Source organism: Telmatherina bonti (assembly GCF_933228915.1).
Source record: "Telmatherina bonti genome assembly, chromosome: 9".
NCBI lineage: Eukaryota > Metazoa > Chordata > Actinopteri > Atheriniformes > Telmatherinidae > Telmatherina > Telmatherina bonti.
Window position 1 is genome coordinate 4,687,670 of NC_136627.1, and position 19,004 is coordinate 4,706,673.

Below are 19,004 nucleotides of genomic sequence, written 5' to 3' on the forward strand. Positions count from 1 at the left end.
CGAACTCCAGCTCTCATCTCGTGCTGTTTGTTTACCTTTAAAGGACAGTGACACTGATTTGTGTTGCTGTCTTTCACACTTTCAGCTTGTTCGTGTCTCACCTTTCCTTTCACCTTCTCTCCTTCTGTCGTTGACCCTGTTTTTCTTCATCTGCCCAGTCCTGTCGCAGCTAGCTCTGATCTCATCCTCCAATCTCAACGAAACTTTTCCCAAGTGTTTTTCCTCTCGTACTGATAACATCTGCAAACCCCCCTCATGAAGCCTGGCTGGTTCCTTCAACACTGAATCATGAAGAAGACAAAGATGTGAGAGTGTGTGGGTGGACTGAGAAAAGACAAAACCCAGAAACAGGAAAGAAAAGAAATAAACGTACAGCTCTTCCTTCAGAACGATGTGTATGTGCTGCTTAGTCTTGTGTGGAAGGAAAGTTTCGTTGTGAAACATCCGTCCTGGCTCAACATCGTTTGCTTAAACACTGCAGCAGTCAGTGGGCCATTAGTCATGTTGCAACCTCCTGAAAAGAATCCAGCAACATGGTGTCAAAAGGGGAAAGCAGATGGTAAAGTGATGCATTGGCCTGGCCTGGCCTGGCCTGTTCCAAACAGGTTAAAACACACCAGAATATCTGGGATAACGTTGTTTAGTTATGATGTGGTTCATCCTGTAAAATAAGCTCAATGGCTCAATACCAACTTTAATTTTTACATATTTAATAATTAAATTATATATATATGTGTGTGTGTGGGCTGTAAATTTAACCCTTTAGAGCCTGAATGTGTGCAGTTTTATAAAAACTAAATAAACACAAGAAAATCACTGAAATGAATTATTTAAGAATATATGAAATGAAAGATTCATTAAAAAGACCAGAGCTGTAGATGATCACGTCCAGTAAGACCAGTCGACTCACCTTGGATCTTGGAGGTGCTGCCCAGCACGCAGGGTAGGGTGGGACTCGATTTTTTTTGGTGCCCATTCGATTTAAATTGCAATTCTCACAATGCTTTGATATCGCTAATTTTTGTTGACTAAAAACAAAACAAAAAAATGTACAAAACTTTTTTTGATAGTTATTTTTCTTAATTTCAATGAGAAAAAAAGCAAGTCAGTAGCCAGACCATCATCCTGCTGCTATAAGGCCCAAGAATTTGGATTTATATTAAGAACATTTATTTTTTTTAAACAAAAATATTGATTTTAAAATTGTGAAACCAAAAATCCCAATATTCAATTTTTTCAAATAAATTTCCCACCCCTAGTGATTAGATATCAGTAAAATACTTATTTATGAAAGTGATATCTAATTTTTGCTAATAAAAATCCAAATACCTTTAAACCTGGTCCTGAGTTCTTCCTGTTGTTTTTCTTCCATCTGGTTCCACCAGACGTTCCAGTGATCACCATCAATCTGGATGTTTTCTCACCACGCTTCTTCTCCGCTTCCAGTTTATAATGCTGTGCTGGACAGTTCTTCACCCTGTTCTAGTAGTTTCCGCATCGCCATGCCGACGATCTGACCCTTTTGGAACAGACTAACATCTTTTTTTATCTTCCAACGTGGTTGTTGCTCGTTGCATCAGTTGGGGATTGTTGTTGTTTTTTACCAGGCAGTGTAAAAGCAAATAAAACATTAAATCTGATTTAAAATGTGAAAAATTTAGAAGTAAATAAGTTCTGCCTTTAGTGGTATGATGATCTTTGCAGATATTAATAATTTTAGCAAATCTCTCCTGGTTTTTCTGGATACGAATCCTGCAGCAGATCTGAATCCTGTAGCTGACACGAACAGAAGTGATTCATATCTCCGATGCTCTGAAGCCCCTGTGGTTGTTGGCTTGCCAGCTTCAGTTTGTTCACCAGGCTGTCTGCTGCTTGCAGAACTGTAGAGATTCGGCATGACAATCTGGTTGTTTACAATCCAGGAGCTGCTTATCTTAACACAGCAACTTCTCCCACACGAGTGAATTAATAAGTGAATTAAGATTATGTTATGTTAATCTACTATGTGGGGTTAAATTTACTGTCAAACATTGAACCGATATGAGTGATTCTGCATGATGAACATTTACTCTGCAGGTTTACTGAGACTGATCCCTGCTATCTGGGGCAAAAATGTCAGGTAATCAGTCTTTTCTTTCCTTTTCCCAGAAGAAAAGACCCAGTTGAGGAAAATTTCCAGCGTTCATGTGTGAAAATGCTCCGGGTTCTAAATTAACACCCACCAACACACTGAATGTGGGTCAAAACTCAGCTTGGTGAAGACGCCTCAGGAAAAGGACCTGGATGCGGACGCTGGATGTGGTGTTACATGTCCATCTTCCCTGCTGTTTGTGTTGCCTAGCAACCGGTTAAAATTACAGTAGGCGATTTAAGCTGCTGTTGACAAACTCCCGTCCATCGTCTGGATGTATTGTTTATGTTCGGAAGCCAGTTGTGACCAGGACATGAGCTCCCAGATGTTGTTTATATATGCAGAGTATAGCCCTCCCAGTTTGGTTCTGGTTAAACTGGTGTGAACGTAGGCTGGTTCAACAGAAAGCACAGAGGTTATCCAGACCAGAACCAGAACTGTGTGAAAGCCCTGATGCAGACCTCCCTCTTCTTCTGAATCTTTATTACTGGTGGATTGTGTCTGAGTATGCTCTTTGACGTCTTGTTTCTGCTGCAGCGCCACCGACAGGCCTGGTGATGACGCTACAGAGTTTTACCTGGACACACCGTTGATCAGTACAAAAACAAAAGGAGACCCAGACTAATCTGATCTTTGTGCGGTTGTGGCTTTCAGAGAGCCGAGGAGAGCTGCTCTCCAGCGGCCAGGAGGCGGGACTTCAGTTTGATGGACATTCCATGCAGCCAATCAAATGCTTAGAAGACCTAACAATAACGTAAAAGAAGGGAGTCGGACAGACGCTCTGAAAGTAGTGTAGTGGTGTCTTGGATTAGATGATTTTTTACAAGTCGTTCAGCCGATAACTGATACGGCAACAGCTTAGAGGCCTGAATGTGGTCACATGTAAAAAAAAAAAAAAAAAAAAGCTTCTGTGTTTTATTTTGGAAACCTGCACCGGGAAACGGGACCTTCGCTGATTCAGTGTTTTATTTTGGAAACCTGCACCGGGAAACGGGACCTTCGCTGATTCAGTGTTTTATTTTGGAAACCTGCAGCAGGATATGGAACTTTCGCTGATTCAGTGTTTTATTTTGGTAACCTGCACCAGGAAACGGACCTTCGCTGATTCAGTGTTTTATTTTGTAAACCTGCACCAGGAAATGGGACCTTCGCTGATTCAGTGTTTTATTTTGTAAACCTGCACCAGGAAATGGGACCTTGGCTGATTCTGTGTTTTATTTTGTAAACCTGCACCGAGAAAGGGGCCGTCGCTGATTCAGTGTTTTATTTTGGAAACTGTCCATGCTCGTTTATCTCCCAGGGGGCTGCAAAGAAAAAGAGGTTGGTCCAGAAATGAGACTGTAGCTTCTTCTCTTTCCATGGTTTGAACAGGCATTGGGCCCTAGCAGGCTTTTATTTTGGCACAAAGTCGCTCTGCTGTTGCTGTTTTCTGCTTTCTCTGCCTTTTTACACATACAGTAGCAGAAATACTTGAGGTCATATGTTTTCTCAACCTTCCTATGCAGAACTGCTAGCGTGTCTGAATGTGGTTTTATCTGCAGATAATGATGAACCGTCCTGCTGTTTGCCACAGCACACGTCTGCATTTACTCATCAGGACCAGTCGAGCTGAAACATGTCCAGTTACAGTCACCATCAGGCTGGTTAGTGCATCATTAGTGCTGAGGATTGGTCACTTCCTCCTCGTCCAGGAGGAAATAAACTGGTGATGGCTCTACACCGAGACATCTGCTTCAGAGGGTTTACCCTCCTACAAGTCAGCAGCTTTTTACTGGTTTTCTAAAGAAATGCGCCGTCAGCCAGACCGCTGTGGTGTGTAGAGTTTATGTGTGCACCATCGGTACAGAACTGGATTGTATGCTTCACCATATCAAAATTAGAGGGTGGAGGCAGAGCATGTGATGCATGCTGTAAACCGAAGCCAGCGCCATGTTCAGCTGGAAGGAAAACTCAGCCGTCTTTGGTTAAATAGTCATTTATCTTTCAGCAGGCGCTCAGTTCTTTGATTATTTTCTTCTTCTGGTGTGTTTTTTATTGTCATCGTGGTGTTTGAAGCTGTTTCGTCTCATAATGTCGGCCTGGGATCAGACGGCCGGTCATACATATGAAGATTTTTCTGGTAAATGTTCTTAGAGATGAATTGATGACAGAACAGTTATTTTTACATCTGTAGCTTAAACTGGAAGCTTTTATCTTCATCCGGTTCTCAGGAACAGTGGGGTCAAACTGGGTAAATCGAGACGGATATCTGACCCTTTAGGGCAGGGTGTCAAATCCAGTTCTCAGGCGCCGGTGTCCGGCAGGTTTTTAGTTGTTTCCCGGCATCAACGCACCTGATGCTGCTGTATCTGTTCATCCATTCATAATTTTAGCCTCATAATCTGACAGCTGTTGCTGAAAACATCGCGTCTCCATGACAACTGGGACTGGTTTGGAGTTTGAAGGGTTAATGTTAAACTGGTTTATGACTTGGGCTGCACGATTCTGGATAAAATGAGATTCACGATGTTTTTCCTTAGAATTGAGATCACGATTCTCTACCGATCCCCCCCCCCCCCCCCCCCCCCCCCCCCCCCCCCCCAGTATAAACATTTATTGCACGTATTAACAGCACATCAACTTTGCAACAGCTGACACTGAACATAAAAACAATAAATGTCTCTCTAGTCTTCTCTTACACACACACAACCTTTGAATAATTTTAATAGTAACATTTTGAACGATATTTTTTCTGTGCATAAGGTGATGAGAGGTCGGTATGTGCCTTAACATATAAACAGGAGGGTTGGACATGAAGCTAGAAATTTCACACAGCAGTCCTTTGGTTAAATTTGATATTCTGACATTTAACAGTGAAGGACAAAAGTGATTTATGTAATGTGGGTCTAAAGGTATTCAAACTCTACTTTTTTTTTTAAGAGATAGTCCATTTCAATGGCAAAATTAAAAAAAAAAAAAAAAAAACCCAACAGAACAGAGTTTATTCATAGTACTAAACATATTGAGAGATTTTGAATCATCTTTTGTTTCTTCCCCACCATTATTCCTCTCTCCAACAACGTCCATTACATTACACGCATATGGCCAATTATGCAAATTAGGCGATGACGTCATTCAGCGACTTTTAGAACAACCAATAGCTACTTTCTTTACTTTGGACCAGCAAAGAGACCCAAAAGAGACACTTTGACTGAGTTACTTTGTTTTTTTGTTGTTTGTTTGTTTTCTGTAGTTTTCTCACTTTTGTTTTAGTCAAATTAAAACATGAACATATGTTGGTGCAAAAAAATACCGTTTTAAACTTCTCACCGGACACATTTTAACCTGGACATTAACAATCTAACTGGACCAAACAGAGACTATAGAAATTATGTTAGTTTACATCCCAATAACTCCAGTAAAAGTTGCTAGATTTGTCGCTAGTCGCTTTTAGAAAGAAAGTCGCCAAGGGCGTTTAGAAAGTCACCAGATTTAGCGAGAAAGTCACCATGTTTTTTCTTACCAGCCGGCATCTGCGTCATGTGGTATAAAAATCCGCTGTTGTCATTTATTGAGGGAGAAACAGGGAGTGCTTCAAAATGCGCAACATTTGTCGTTTTTTTTTAATCGTCATTTGAAAATGAGATCGTATACCAGTATGAATCAAGATTGCGATTTCTTTTTTAACGACTGTGCAGCTCTATTTATGACCAGCACTAACTTCATTGTGTTTGTGCTTTCCAGGCCTCATGGAGCTTGGGACTGGGTACCTGCTGCGCACCAGGGAGCTTGATCCATGTCTGGTTCTAAACAAGCAACCATAGAGGGCGGGAACCCGAACTACCCTTCAAGTCATTGTTCCCCATCCCTCCCCCTCAACCCCACCCGTGGGGACGTCCTCCAGCCCAGCGTGTGACCTGCAACATGATGGGCAAGTTGAAGCAGAACTTGCTGGTGGCCTGTCTGGTCATCAGCTCCATCACAGTCTTCTATCTGGGCCGCCACGCCATGGAGTGCCACCATCGCATCGAGGGGCGCAGGCACCTGGGTGGAGTCGTGCCCCTATCAGCGCTGGGGGGAAGCATGCGGACCACCTTACGCACGGGTCAGAACCTCAGCACGCCTTTCGTCTACAACAAAGACATGCCGCTCATCTTCATCGGCGGCGTGCCCCGCAGCGGGACCACGCTGATGCGAGCCATGCTGGACGCCCACCCGGACGTGCGTTGCGGCGAAGAAACCCGCGTCATCCCGCGCATCCTGGCCATGAAGCAGATGTGGAGTCGTTCGGGGCGGGAGAAGATGCGCCTGGATGAGGCCGGCGTGACCGACGAAGTGCTGGACGCCGCCATGCAGGCCTTCCTCCTGGAAATCATCGTGAAGCACGGCGAGCCCGCCAACTTCCTCTGCAACAAGGATCCCTTCGCGCTGAAGTCGCTTTCTTACCTGGCCAAGATTTTTCCTCGTGCCAAGTTCGTACTGATGATCCGCGATGGGCGGGCCTCGGTCCACTCCATGATCTCACGGAAGGTGACCATCGCGGGCTTCGACCTGGGCAGCTACCGGGACTGCCTGACCAAGTGGAACCGCGCGATAGAGACCATGTACACGCAGTGCCTGGAGGCGGCAGATAAATGCCTCCCCGTGCAGTACGAGCAGCTGGTCCTCCATCCGGAGAAATGGATGCGGACGCTGCTGAAGTTTCTTGAGATTCCGTGGAATGATGCCGTCCTACACCACGAGGAGCTCATCGGGAAAGCTGGAGGAGTTTCCCTCTCAAAGTAAGTTCCAGCTCCATTTCTTCTTCTGGGAAATCTAACGAGCCATCTCCGCGGTGAGAATTATGAAAAGTTCGCGCTTCAGAAATGTTTGTTTTCTAACCTGGTGTGAATGTGAGATGAACTGATGTCCCTGAATGCAGCAGGACGTTGGTGTGAATGTGAGATGAACTGATGTCCCTGAATGCAGCAGGACGTTGGTGTGAATGTGAGATGAACTAATGTCTCTGAATGCAGCAGGAAGTTGGTGTGAATGTGAGATGAACTGATGTCCCTGAATGCAGCAGGACGTTGGTGTGAATGTGGGATGAACTGATGTCCCTGAATGCAGCAGGAAGTTGGTGTGAATGTGAGATGAACTGATGTCCCTGAATGCAGCAGGAAGTTGGTGTGAATGTCAGATGAACTAATGTCCCTGAATGCAGCAGGACGTTGGTGTGAATGTGAGATGAACTGATGTCCCTGAATGCAGCAGGACGTTGGTGTGAATGTGAGATGAACTGATGTCCCTGAATGCAGCAGGACGTTGGTGTGAATGTGAGATGAACTAATGTCTCTGAATGCAGCAGGAAGTTGGTGTGAATGTGAGATGAACTGATGTCCCTGAATGCAGCAGGACGTTGGTGTGAATGTGGGATGAACTGATGTCCCTGAATGCAGCAGGACATTGATGTGAATGTGAGATGAACTGATGTCCCTGAATGCAGCAGGACATTGGTGTGAATGTGGGATGAACTGATGTCCCTGAATGCAGCAGGACGTTGGTGTGAATGTGAGATGAACTGATGTCCCTGAATGCAGCAGGAAGTTGGTGTGAATGTGAGATGAACTGATGTCCCTGAATGCAGCAGGAAGTTGGTGTGAATGTGAGATGAACTGATGTCCCTGAATGCAGCAGGAAGTTGGTGTGAATGTGGGATGAACTGATGTCCCTGAATGCGACATGACATCGGTGTGGATGTCGGTTTATTTGGCTCCTCCCACTAAATAGCTGAGAAAGAGAAAATCGTTGGTGGAAAAAGCTGCGAATAAAAAAGCCTTGGATCATGTAAGGGGCAAAACCCTCAGAAAACCACCAGAGGAAAATGTTTTTCTGTTTGTTTTGGACAAGAATAAACAGAATAAATGGTTTTTATCAAATGGTTGAGATGTTAAAAAGGACTTAATAATAATGTAACAACAGTGAAATGGTTGAGATGTTAAACTATGGTGGTATATCAAACACCCAAACCAGTTGGTAGAGACGCTCAGGCAGGTTTATTTCCACAATGTTTTGAAGAAATTCATCAAAGTCACTGCATATTTACTTCCTCCAGATGTTGGAGCAGGACCTTAAAGGATCAGTGTTAATAGGAAGTAGATGACAGCGCAGCCGCTGCATCGTTCTGATGAACAGTGGAACGTCAGTCTGTTTATCTGCCCAGCAGTCTGACTGAAAGCAGACTTGTCATGTCCTTCTGTCCACACACAGCTCTGTAATCTCTGCCTTTTATGGATGGATGTTCTCCTCCAGACTGAAACCGTCCTCCAGTCTGCATGTTGGAACTAATCTCAGAGGCATTTGTGTTTGTTCCAGGGCTTTAAAGTGGTTGTTCCCAGCGAGGACAGACTGAATCACGTCATGATTCATTTTCACTTGCTTGCTTTTTTCTTCTTCTCTGGACGTTTTGATGAGTCAGCCCATCAGGAATGTGCTTCTTGGTCCGTTGTGCTGACATGCGTCCATGCATGAGGCTTTTATTACATTCTCCTCCTGCAGCTACAGATTCATTAAATATGATCATTGTTCAGATTGCAGTGGTTAGATAAACATTTGCTGTTGTTAGAACAGTCGTGCCGGGCTCACAAGCTCCATGCGGTGAGCCGGGTACGCCATACATCTCGTTCCTGGTGCGACTGAAATGAGCTGGGGCATGTCCATGTCTATTAGCTTTTAACTATGTAGCCTGCAGGAGAGAAAATGCTTTGGCTGTTAACTGAGAGGGAAAAACTTTCTGTAAAAATAAACATGCACTACTGGCCTTGACGTGTCCTCAGCGGTGTTTTTAATAAACTTCCTGCCTTTCCATCATTATGTTTCATTTGAAGAAGCTGCTTATTGCTGAGCTGAAGCCCCGGCGTTGAGGTTCCCTGATGGCGCTGCCTGCTCTCATGCATGTTTACCTTTCTCTGATTTGGCAGCTCAGCTTCTGGGTGTTTTTAAGGAAACGCTGTGACGGCGTGCAACCCCATTCCTCCCGGCCCTCACCCCTTCTGGTACCAACCCCTTTCTGCCACTTATCGCCACAGCAGACTCCTCAGCAGAGACACTTTGTCTGAAGATTAAACCTTTCTAATCAAAATCATTTCAGCAGTTTCCCTCTTAAATGCTTCTGGTATTCTACTGGTATTCTGCGAGTTTATCTTTGACTGTATTAAAAGCTACTTTAGGATAATGTGCAAAGAGATGAGAGATATAACAGGTCGTCTAAGTTATCGACTTGAAACTGAAACTGTGAAACCTGAAAACGAGCTAAATTTGCACGACTCTGGCCCAGAGGAAGCTAACGGACCATGTTGGGGTCGTGTATTCGACTCTTTTACATGTATTGCGGGACGTAGACCCGTGTTTCTCACACATACAACACTATTCCATTGGTTTGGATAACTTGAGGATATTGAACTTGGAGCGATGGAGCTTCTTAATAGGTCTTTTCTGCCTTCAGGCTAGAACTGATGTGAGAGGGGGTAGAGGGGGGTGAAATTGATCTACTGCTAATGGACCTCTGACCCGATCATGGATGACCTGCTGTATGTTTGCAACGGCTGACCAGCCATGCTGTTTTACCTCAGCTGATCAAGCTATGCTGGACTGATATCAGACCAGCTTTGTTTACATCACAAAGTCCAATAACTGGGATCAATCACATTATTGTAATAATCTGATCTGATGTATCTACATCTGAAATGAGACATTTCACGTAATCAGTGTGCCATGGAACAAAAGTTCAGAGATTAAATGAATTATTTTTAACGTGTAAAGTTTTCTGTAATTAATAGTAATTAACACGTTAAAATCCCACTCCCTATTTTTACACATGCACGGATATATAAACCTGAAGAATCCAGATATAGGCTTCTAAATGCACTAGGGGTGGGTAATCGAATCAAAAAATCAAAATATTTGTTTTTTTCACAGTTTTAAAATAGATTTTTATTTTCTTTTTGAAAAATCAATTTTGTTTAAATAACTAAAAATAATTCATTATAAAATTTTTGTTATTGTTTTTTTTTTTGTTTTTTTATTTGTCTTGTGTTTATTACAGCAGCAGAATGATGGTCTGGCTACTGTGTTGCTTTTTCCTGATTGAAATGAAGTAAAATGACAAGCCTCTATAGTTTTGTACTAATTTTTTGTTTTCTTTTCAATCTGCAAAAATCGGCAATATTGAAAAATCGTGTTAATCGCAATTCAACTTGAATCAACACCCTGAAAATCGAAATCGAATCTAATCGTGACAAAAGCATACTGTCACAGCCCTAATCAAATCAAATCCTTTGTCTAGCACTTTTCATACAAAAGCATTTCAAAGTGCTTAACAACATAAAAATAAAAACAGTTTCACACTTAAAAGCACACGTGCACACAACCCAGCCCTTCCCCTGACCATTAATGCTAAAATAAAAACTAATAACTTCAGGATTCTGGCATCTGTATCTGGCTCAACGCTGCTGCGAGGAAACGACATCTGGAGCCACCCCAGGAAGGACCAAGAGATGTGGGTCCACACCACAGCCATATGGCTGCAGTGTAGAACCCCTACAACACACAATATGCACAAAGACAGCGGAGTACTGTGGAGAAGTCCAGGTGTGTTCATCTGACTTCACATAATCAGATAACTGCTGTTATTGATTAAGATGAATCAGATTTTTTGACACTTCTAGCAACTCCAGAAATAAGCTAAAAGTCAGATGTTTGAATGCATGAAAATGAAATGTTTGGAAGCACACGTTTATGTAGCACTGAGCCACTTCTGGCATGTACAAGTTACCATGGAAACGGCGTTGGGTTGTCAAGAGCATGAAGTGCAAATTATACGTGAGCAGGTTCAGGTTTTCTGAGGTGGATAATGGGGTTGGAGTTTATCTCGATAGAACACGTGCCGATACAGTTACAGTTGATAAAAGTATCCTGGCGGCAAGCCGTAAAGCAGAGCTAGCAGCTAGCCTAGCAGCTACTGATCCTGAGATTTCCTTATCAGGTCCTGCATATGGAAGCTGTTTAACACCAAAATAAAATCTCACAGTAAAACTACAAACGTAACCACACACTACTTCCCTTCAGTACTTCAGATTGTACGGATTACTAACCTGCCATGCATGCTGGTTTGTTTGTGCAAACAAGATGGTCATTGTGGTCTAAACTCACGAGTTCTGTTTGTTTAAGACCTTAAGACGGCTACAGACCAGTAACAAGGACGCTTAAAGTACATTTCTTTGTGGCCAAGTGGTTGAACATCTTGAGTAGTCTCGTTTGACTGAAAATAGGCAGAGGGGTGTTTTTCCAGCGTACAGGAAAAAAAAGGGACAAGGGAAGAAGGCTTTTTGGGGTCTGTGGCCATTTAGAGCGCCCCTCATCCATCCACAAATTGATTCCGATCAAATATTAATGAGCAGGACCCGAGCCAGCGCCCTGCAGCCGACTGCAGACTCTGCTTTGCCTTTTCTGCTGTTAAGAGGACGTTTCACACCGTTTACCTGAACAAGAGCAACCTGAAGAAGAATAAAATGGAGATTTTAGCCTACAAACATCATCCAGCGGTTGCCTTATTGTCTGGACGCACATGGAACTGGAAATATCCAGGAAAACAAGATTTTATAGTTACCAATGAAACTGATCTTTATATTACAACTGGACTGGACGCACCGTAGCTCGAGTCTGGCACATTTATATTGTCAAGTTAAACTGAAAAAATATGTAAGATTTTATTTAATTTATTATGAAATTGACTCAATTCTTTAACATTAATTCACATTAATTTAATGTTAATTTTAGATCCACTGAGAATAAAATAAAACTTGTGATTGATGTTAATTCAAGTCTGGACGTGTTTGATGTGATGACAGTTGTATTTAATCAGACGCAGACAGCAGCATCGTTACTTTGGCCCAGTAAACCATGAGTTGGCATCTTCACTACGCAGTTGGCCTTTAAAAACCATGTTGGTCAGCCGCTAACGCCATATGGCTTATATGTTTATTAAACGGATTTCTAGATTCTTATGCAAATCGATCCATTGCAGCTGATTTAAGCCACAAAGTGAGTTTAAATGGATTCAGAATCAAAGGTCTGCAGTATGTTGTTGGCCCACTGATTGGTGTGTATGCTTGTTATTTAGTAGTACAAATGTTTCTTAGTATGTCAGATGTTTTTAAAAGCAGATACCATTAGAAAAAATAAAATTAACACCATAAAATGTTAGATAGTTTTGAAGTGGGCTGATTCGGTCTCTGAACACATGATTTTAAGAAAACTACTCACCTGATCCAGAATCTGTGTACATTTACTCATGTTGTGTGTGTACGGTAAATAATAAAGCAGTCATTAAAGGTTTCACCCTGCGGCTGCAGGATCCATTTACTATGCAGCCTGCTTGTATATCCCAGTAACGTCTCTCTCCACTCAATGGGTCTTGATCGGGTTTGATGGGAAACCACAAGTAGGCTTCAGAGCAGCCCAGTAGCCTTTTCCCATCATACACATTTAGCCTCCCTCCATTTCAAGTACTTGGCCCACAGTGCATCAACGCCAACCCCCGAGACACCTGAAAGAAGATGCCTCTTACACGCCAGCACTCACTCTGCACCATCCTGCCGCTTCGGGTCTCTATCTGGACAGAAATCTCTATCAGTGGCCAGCAAGGCCCCCGAGTGGGACCTTGCCTTAGCATCAACATCAATTACCTTGCTTTGATTTAATGGAGGCCCCGTCCAGCTAAGAGACTTGCTCCATTACTTATCTGAGAACAGGGAGCCCTTCAGTCCACCTCCCTAACGGCATCCTCCTTGATGCCTCGGTGTGGTCCTCTTATCGGCCCTTGGTGCTACAGAACACCGCCTGGTGTAAAAGGAGGCCCTGAAATGAATAATTAAAAAGCTTAAAGCCATTAGGAGCATGGAGTGAAAAGGAAGGGGTCATATGACCGGCAGGAAGGTTTTTGTCATGTCTCATGTAGAGCTGGGAAGCCTTGAGGGCACAGGTTAACTTGTTTATCAGTGTTTGTGCTAATGGTTGAAGTTCAGGGACAATTCTGAGTCATAAAGTATTTAACGGGATGACTTGAGTCCTTCGTTTTCCTGTTCAGAGTCTTAAGCAGGACTTTGCCTTCAGACCGGATCCACAGCTGTGATGTATTTACCCTCCAGCAGCTGATTAATATTCCGAAAACTCTCAAAGAACATGGTTCACACAGACTGAAGATCAGGTTCTGTGATTTCTTTTGTGTTGTTAATGCAACTCAATCTGTTCTGTTAGATGATAATCTCCGGGAGGGGAAAAAACTAGATGGAGGCTGACTGACAGCCGAACAAGTGGACCACTGTCTGTCTGAGACTGAAGGGTTGAGGATTTGTCTGGTATGGTGTAGAAGCAGTCCTCTCATCATCCCAGAATAAAAGATTTATACAATTAAAAAGCCGCCAAGTGTAATGGATAACACTGACACTGAACATTGATCCAGTAAAGAAGTGTGTTCAGCCAGAGGCTGCTTCAGCAACAGGCTGACAAGTATCTTTGAAACGTCTTTACAATCTGCTATAATCTGTGGAAAAGTGAGTATCAAGATGCACAATGTATTGTTTGAGCAACATCTTTATCAAAGTGTGAAATAGTCTCATCGAAGGTCCTTCAACATAAGACGCAAATGAGCTTGATGTTCTCATAAAAGGTTCCTGACAAGTTCAACACAATGGCAATAAACTAAATTTAATTGTAAATCACAGTTCCCGTTTGCTGTTTATAGAACAACACGCGTTGTCAGGATGAAGAACAATATAGGAAGTAAAAGCCAAAAAGTCTCGAATACAGACAAAAATTATACCTTTAAGTCAGAAGTGGAGGTAAGATCAGCGCAGGTTATTTGTCGAGATGCAGGAGTGCTGCATAAGTTAAAGTACTATTCCAGATGTCTGAAAATTCCTGTATTATTATATTGCAAAACATATTGCAGGATTAAAAACTTAGTTTTTTTTTTCCAGGACACCCTGAGAATCACCTGCGTAATAATTTTATCAAATAGAAGTTTGTGCAAAGTCCAAACACAGAACCCTGAGGAACTCCATGACTTTGTACTTGCTTTTAACTACCATTGTCACAAATTTGTTACAAGCAGCTTCATGCATTTATATTTTATTTTATTTACATTTTACTTTGTTTTGTTTAGCTTTTTAAAAAAAAAAAAAAAAAAAAAAAAAGAAAATATATATATATATATATATATATATATATATATATATATATATATATATATATATATATATATAGTTTGTCTGGATTGATAATTTAGTTTTTAAAAGTATTTAATTTAATTTGTCTTTTACTTTTTTTGTATTTTTTTAACCCGTTGATTTTGTATCAATTTAATTGGAAAAACCTTTTAAAAGATTAATTTAGAATGGTTATGATCTATCACATAATTTATTTTTATTTATCTATTTTCAGCTGAGGACACTGCAGTTTGCAGGACAGAAATCATGAAGGAAATGAGGAACTGTGGTGTAAATAATATAAGAAAACATAAGTGTTCAGATTTTACTAAAAGGACAAAGTATAAACATGTTCTAGAGGAACTTTCAGTGTTTTGGCAAGGCTGGGGTTTTTACCCTGCCTTTGTATTTAGTAGAATTAAGAGCATAAATGCAGTTTTCAAGCTCAAATCTTGTCCTGTTCTCTCTAAAAACTCTTCAATTGTACTTAAAAAGTTTGTTTTTGCATTCAGATGTATTTTGCTTGGTGTGAAAATTACTCTTCCGCAGTCGCCTTTTCAGGTTCACTTTCAGGCTAATTCAGCACCTGCTGTCATGATGGATATTAGCTCAACATCGTGGGAACTTACCACCTCCAATGTCCGCAGACATTTGATATAAGATACAGTGTGGTCCTTGATCCCGTCTCTAAGCAGCAGGTTGAACAGTGCAGCTCGTTTCTAACTGCATAACATCATTAATAAACATAAGCTTTGATATTTCACTTCTCAGACTTCATCTCTCCATCCTCCAGGACCAAACACTGGTTGCAGCCACCTCATTGGTCAGCATCTTATCTGGGTTTCTATTGGCTGAGTGCAGTGGGGCGGGGTCAAACTTCAGAGTGGGACATTTGTAGATGAAACCATTATTCTCATGAGCTCTGAGAACCAACAGAGTCTACATCTGGTCTCTTTAAACCACCTAGAAAATAACATGTCTTCTGCCTCAGAGAGGCAACACTGTCTGGCGACGTATGCATCCACGCTGCTCTGTCAACAAGTTTATCACATACGAGCAAAGTTCAGATACCACCTCAGCTGCTGCGCGAGGAAAACCGGGTCATGTGTCAACCTGTAAAAATACACAGAACCTGACATATTCCTGTCAGACTTTCCACCAATCAGAGAGCTTAAACTGACGGTAACGTCCAATCAGGAGCAGCCAAAGATCAACAAGTGATGAGAAAAGCAGGAAAATAATGATCCTCTATGGCTGGAATAAAGCCAAGAAGACGTTTGGGATGCAAGGCGGAGCCGAGAAACAACCCTTAGGTGTGAGATTAGCTTCATGTTTCCCATCATCCAACACGGTGGAGGTTTGCCTAGAAGACTTTGCAGCCTCCTGGGCCTTGATGCAGTTACCTAAAGTGATTCCCTGCACATTTATTGCAGAGTGGATGTTTGGATCATGGCCCACCTCTCAGGAAGCATCTCACCGTCCTCCTGAGATGTTAAACCCAACTCAGTCTATTAATCATGCAGGAGAATATACCCATACAGTGTAAAGATTCAATTGCAAAGTAAATGGATAAGAACAAAGTGAATGGCTGTGTTGAAGCCTAGAGTCAGACAGGAAACGTAGCAAGAGGGAGGATGGATGGCCGGTGATGGGTGGATGAAGGAGGAGAGCATCACCACATGCATCTTTCTGGATTTGGGATAAAAACATTGATGTAATATCTGCCTGATGATGAAAAGTTGTGTAATGTCAACAGTTTCGCATTTATTACGCTTATCACAAATCCAAACTTGCCTCTGGGTGGAAGCACTGCTGACGTCGCTGCTCAATCTGATACCAGTGATCAATAAGGAGGACATGATTTCACTTTGATGGAGTTTTACATGCATGTATGTATGTGTGTTATATTCCATTACATTCACCTTAATCCATCTTTATCCACCTTAATCCATCCTCATCCACCTTAATCCATTTTAATCCATCCTCATCCACCTTAGTCCATCTTTATTCACCTTAATCCATCCTCATCCACCTTAGTCCATCTTTATCCACCTTAATCCATCCTCATCCACCTTAGTCCATCTTTATCCACCTTAATCCATCCTCATCCACCTTAATCCATCCTCATCCACCTTAATCCATCCTCATCCACCTTAGTCCATCTTTATCCACCTTAGTCCATCTTTATCCACCTTAATCCATCCTCATCCACCTTAGTCCATCTTTATCCACCTTAATCCATCCTCATCCACCTTAATCCATCTTAATCCATCCTCATCCACCTTAGTCCATCTTTATCCACCTTAATCCATCCTCATCCACCTTAATCCATCTTAATCCATCCTCATCCACCTTAGTCCATCTTTATCCACCTTAATCCATCCTCATCCACCTTAATCCATCTTAATCCATCCTCATCCACCTTAGTCCATCTTTATCCACCTTAATCCATCCTCATCCACCCTTAGTCCATCTTTATCCACCTTAATCCATCCTCATCCACCTTAATCCATCCTCATCCACCTTAATCCATCCTCATCCACCTTAATCCACCCTCATCCACCTTAATCCTTCTTCATCCACCTTAATCCAACCTCATCCACCTTAATCCATCTTTATCCACCTTAATCCATCTTTATCCACCTTAATCCATTTTAATCCATCTTTATCCACCTTAATCCATCTTAATCCATCTTTATCCACCTTAATCCATCTTAATCCATCTTTATCCACCCTCATCCACCTTAGTCCATCTTTATCCACCTTAATCCATCCTTATCCACCTTAATCCATCCTCATCCACCTTAATCCATCTTTATCCACCTTAATCCATCTTTATCCACCTTAATCCATCCTCATCCACCTTAATCCATCTTAATCCATCCTCATCCACCTTAGTCCATCTTTATCCACCTTAATCCATCCTCATCCATCTTTATCCACCTTAATCCATCCTCATCCACCTTAATCCACCTTAATCCATCCTCATCCACCTTAGTCCATCTTTATCCACCTTAATCATCTTTATCCACCTTAATCCATCTTTATCCACCTTAATCCATCCTCATCCACCTTAATCCATCCTCATCCACCTTAATCCATCCTCATCCACCTTAATCCACCCTCATCCACCTTAATCCTTCTTCATCCACCTTAATCCAACCTCATCCACCTTAATCCATTTTTATCCACCTTAATCCATCTTTATCCACCTTAATCCATTTTAATCCATCTTTATCCACCTTAATCCATCTTTATCCACCTTAATCCATCTTAATCCATCTTTATCCACCCTCATCCACCTTAATCCATCTTCATCCACCTTAATCCATCTTTATCCACCTTAATCCACCCTCATCCACCTTAATCCATCTTTATCCACCTTAGTCCATCTTTATCCACCTTAGTCCTTCTTCATCCACCTTAATCATCTTTATCCACCTTAATCCATCCTCATCCACCTTAATCCATCTTTATCCACCTTAATCCATCTTTATCCACCATAATCCATCTTTATTCACCCTAATCCACCCTCATCCACCTTAATCCATCTTTATCCACCTTAATCCACCCTCATCCACCTTAATCCACCCTCATCCACCTTAATCCATCTTTATCCACCTTAATCCACCCTCATCCACTTTAATCCATCTTTATTCACCTTAATCCATCTTTATCCACCTTAATCCATCCTCATCCACTTCAGTCCATCTTTATCCACCTTAATCCATCCTCATCCACCTTAATCCATCTTAATCCATCCTCATCCACCTTAATCCATCTTTATCCACCATAATCCATCTTTATTCACCCTAATCCACCCTCATCCACCTTAATCCATCTTTATCCACCTTAATCCACCCTCATCCACCTTAATCCACCCTCATCCACCTTAATCCATCTTTATCCACCTTAATCCACCCTCATCCACTTTAATCCATCTTTATTCACCTTAATCCATCTTTATCCACCTTAATCCATCCTCATCCACTTTAGTCCATCTTTATCCACCTTAATCCATCCTCATCCACCTTAATCCATCTTAATCCATCCTCATCCACCTTAGTCCATCTTTATCCACCTTAATCCATCCTCATCCACCTTAGTCCATCTTTATCCACCTTAATCCATCTTCATCCACCTTAGTCCATCTTTATCCACCTTAATCCATCCTCATCCACTTTAGTCCATCTTAATCCTTCTTCATCCACCTTAATCATCTTTATCCACCTTAATCCATCTTTATCCACTTTAATCCATCCTCATCCACATTAATCCATCCTCATCCACCTTAATCCTTCTTCATCCACCTTAATCCACCCTCATCCACCTTAATCCATCTTTATCCACCTTAATCCATTTTAATCCATCTTTATCCACCTTAATCCATCTTAATCCATCTTTATCCACCTTAATCCATCTTTATCCACCCTCATCCACCTTAATCCATCTTTATCCACCTTAATCCATCTTTATCCACCTTAATCCACCCTCATCCACCTTAATCCATCTTTATCCACCTTAGTCCATCTTTATCCACCTTAGTCCATCTTTATCCACCTTAATCCATCCTCATCCACTTTAGTCCATCTTAATCCTTCTTCATCCACCTTAATCATCTTCATCCACCTTAATCCATCTTCATCCAC

At 41.9% G+C, this 19,004-nt stretch overlaps 1 protein-coding gene across 2 annotated transcripts in view; it reads left to right on the forward strand.

Annotated features, from left to right (window-relative positions):
* The window catches only part of tpst1 (tyrosylprotein sulfotransferase 1), a 51,622-nt gene that overhangs the window by 10,531 nt on the left and 22,087 nt on the right, over nt 1-19,004 (forward strand). For both annotated transcript variants that reach the window (XM_079246999.1, XM_079247000.1), the window contains exon 2: nt 5,855-6,891. In XM_079246999.1, the coding sequence (XP_079103125.1) occupies nt 6,035-6,891 (857 nt within the window). In that variant the 5' untranslated portion in view covers nt 5,855-6,034. The remainder of the gene's footprint in view (nt 1-5,854; nt 6,892-19,004) is intronic.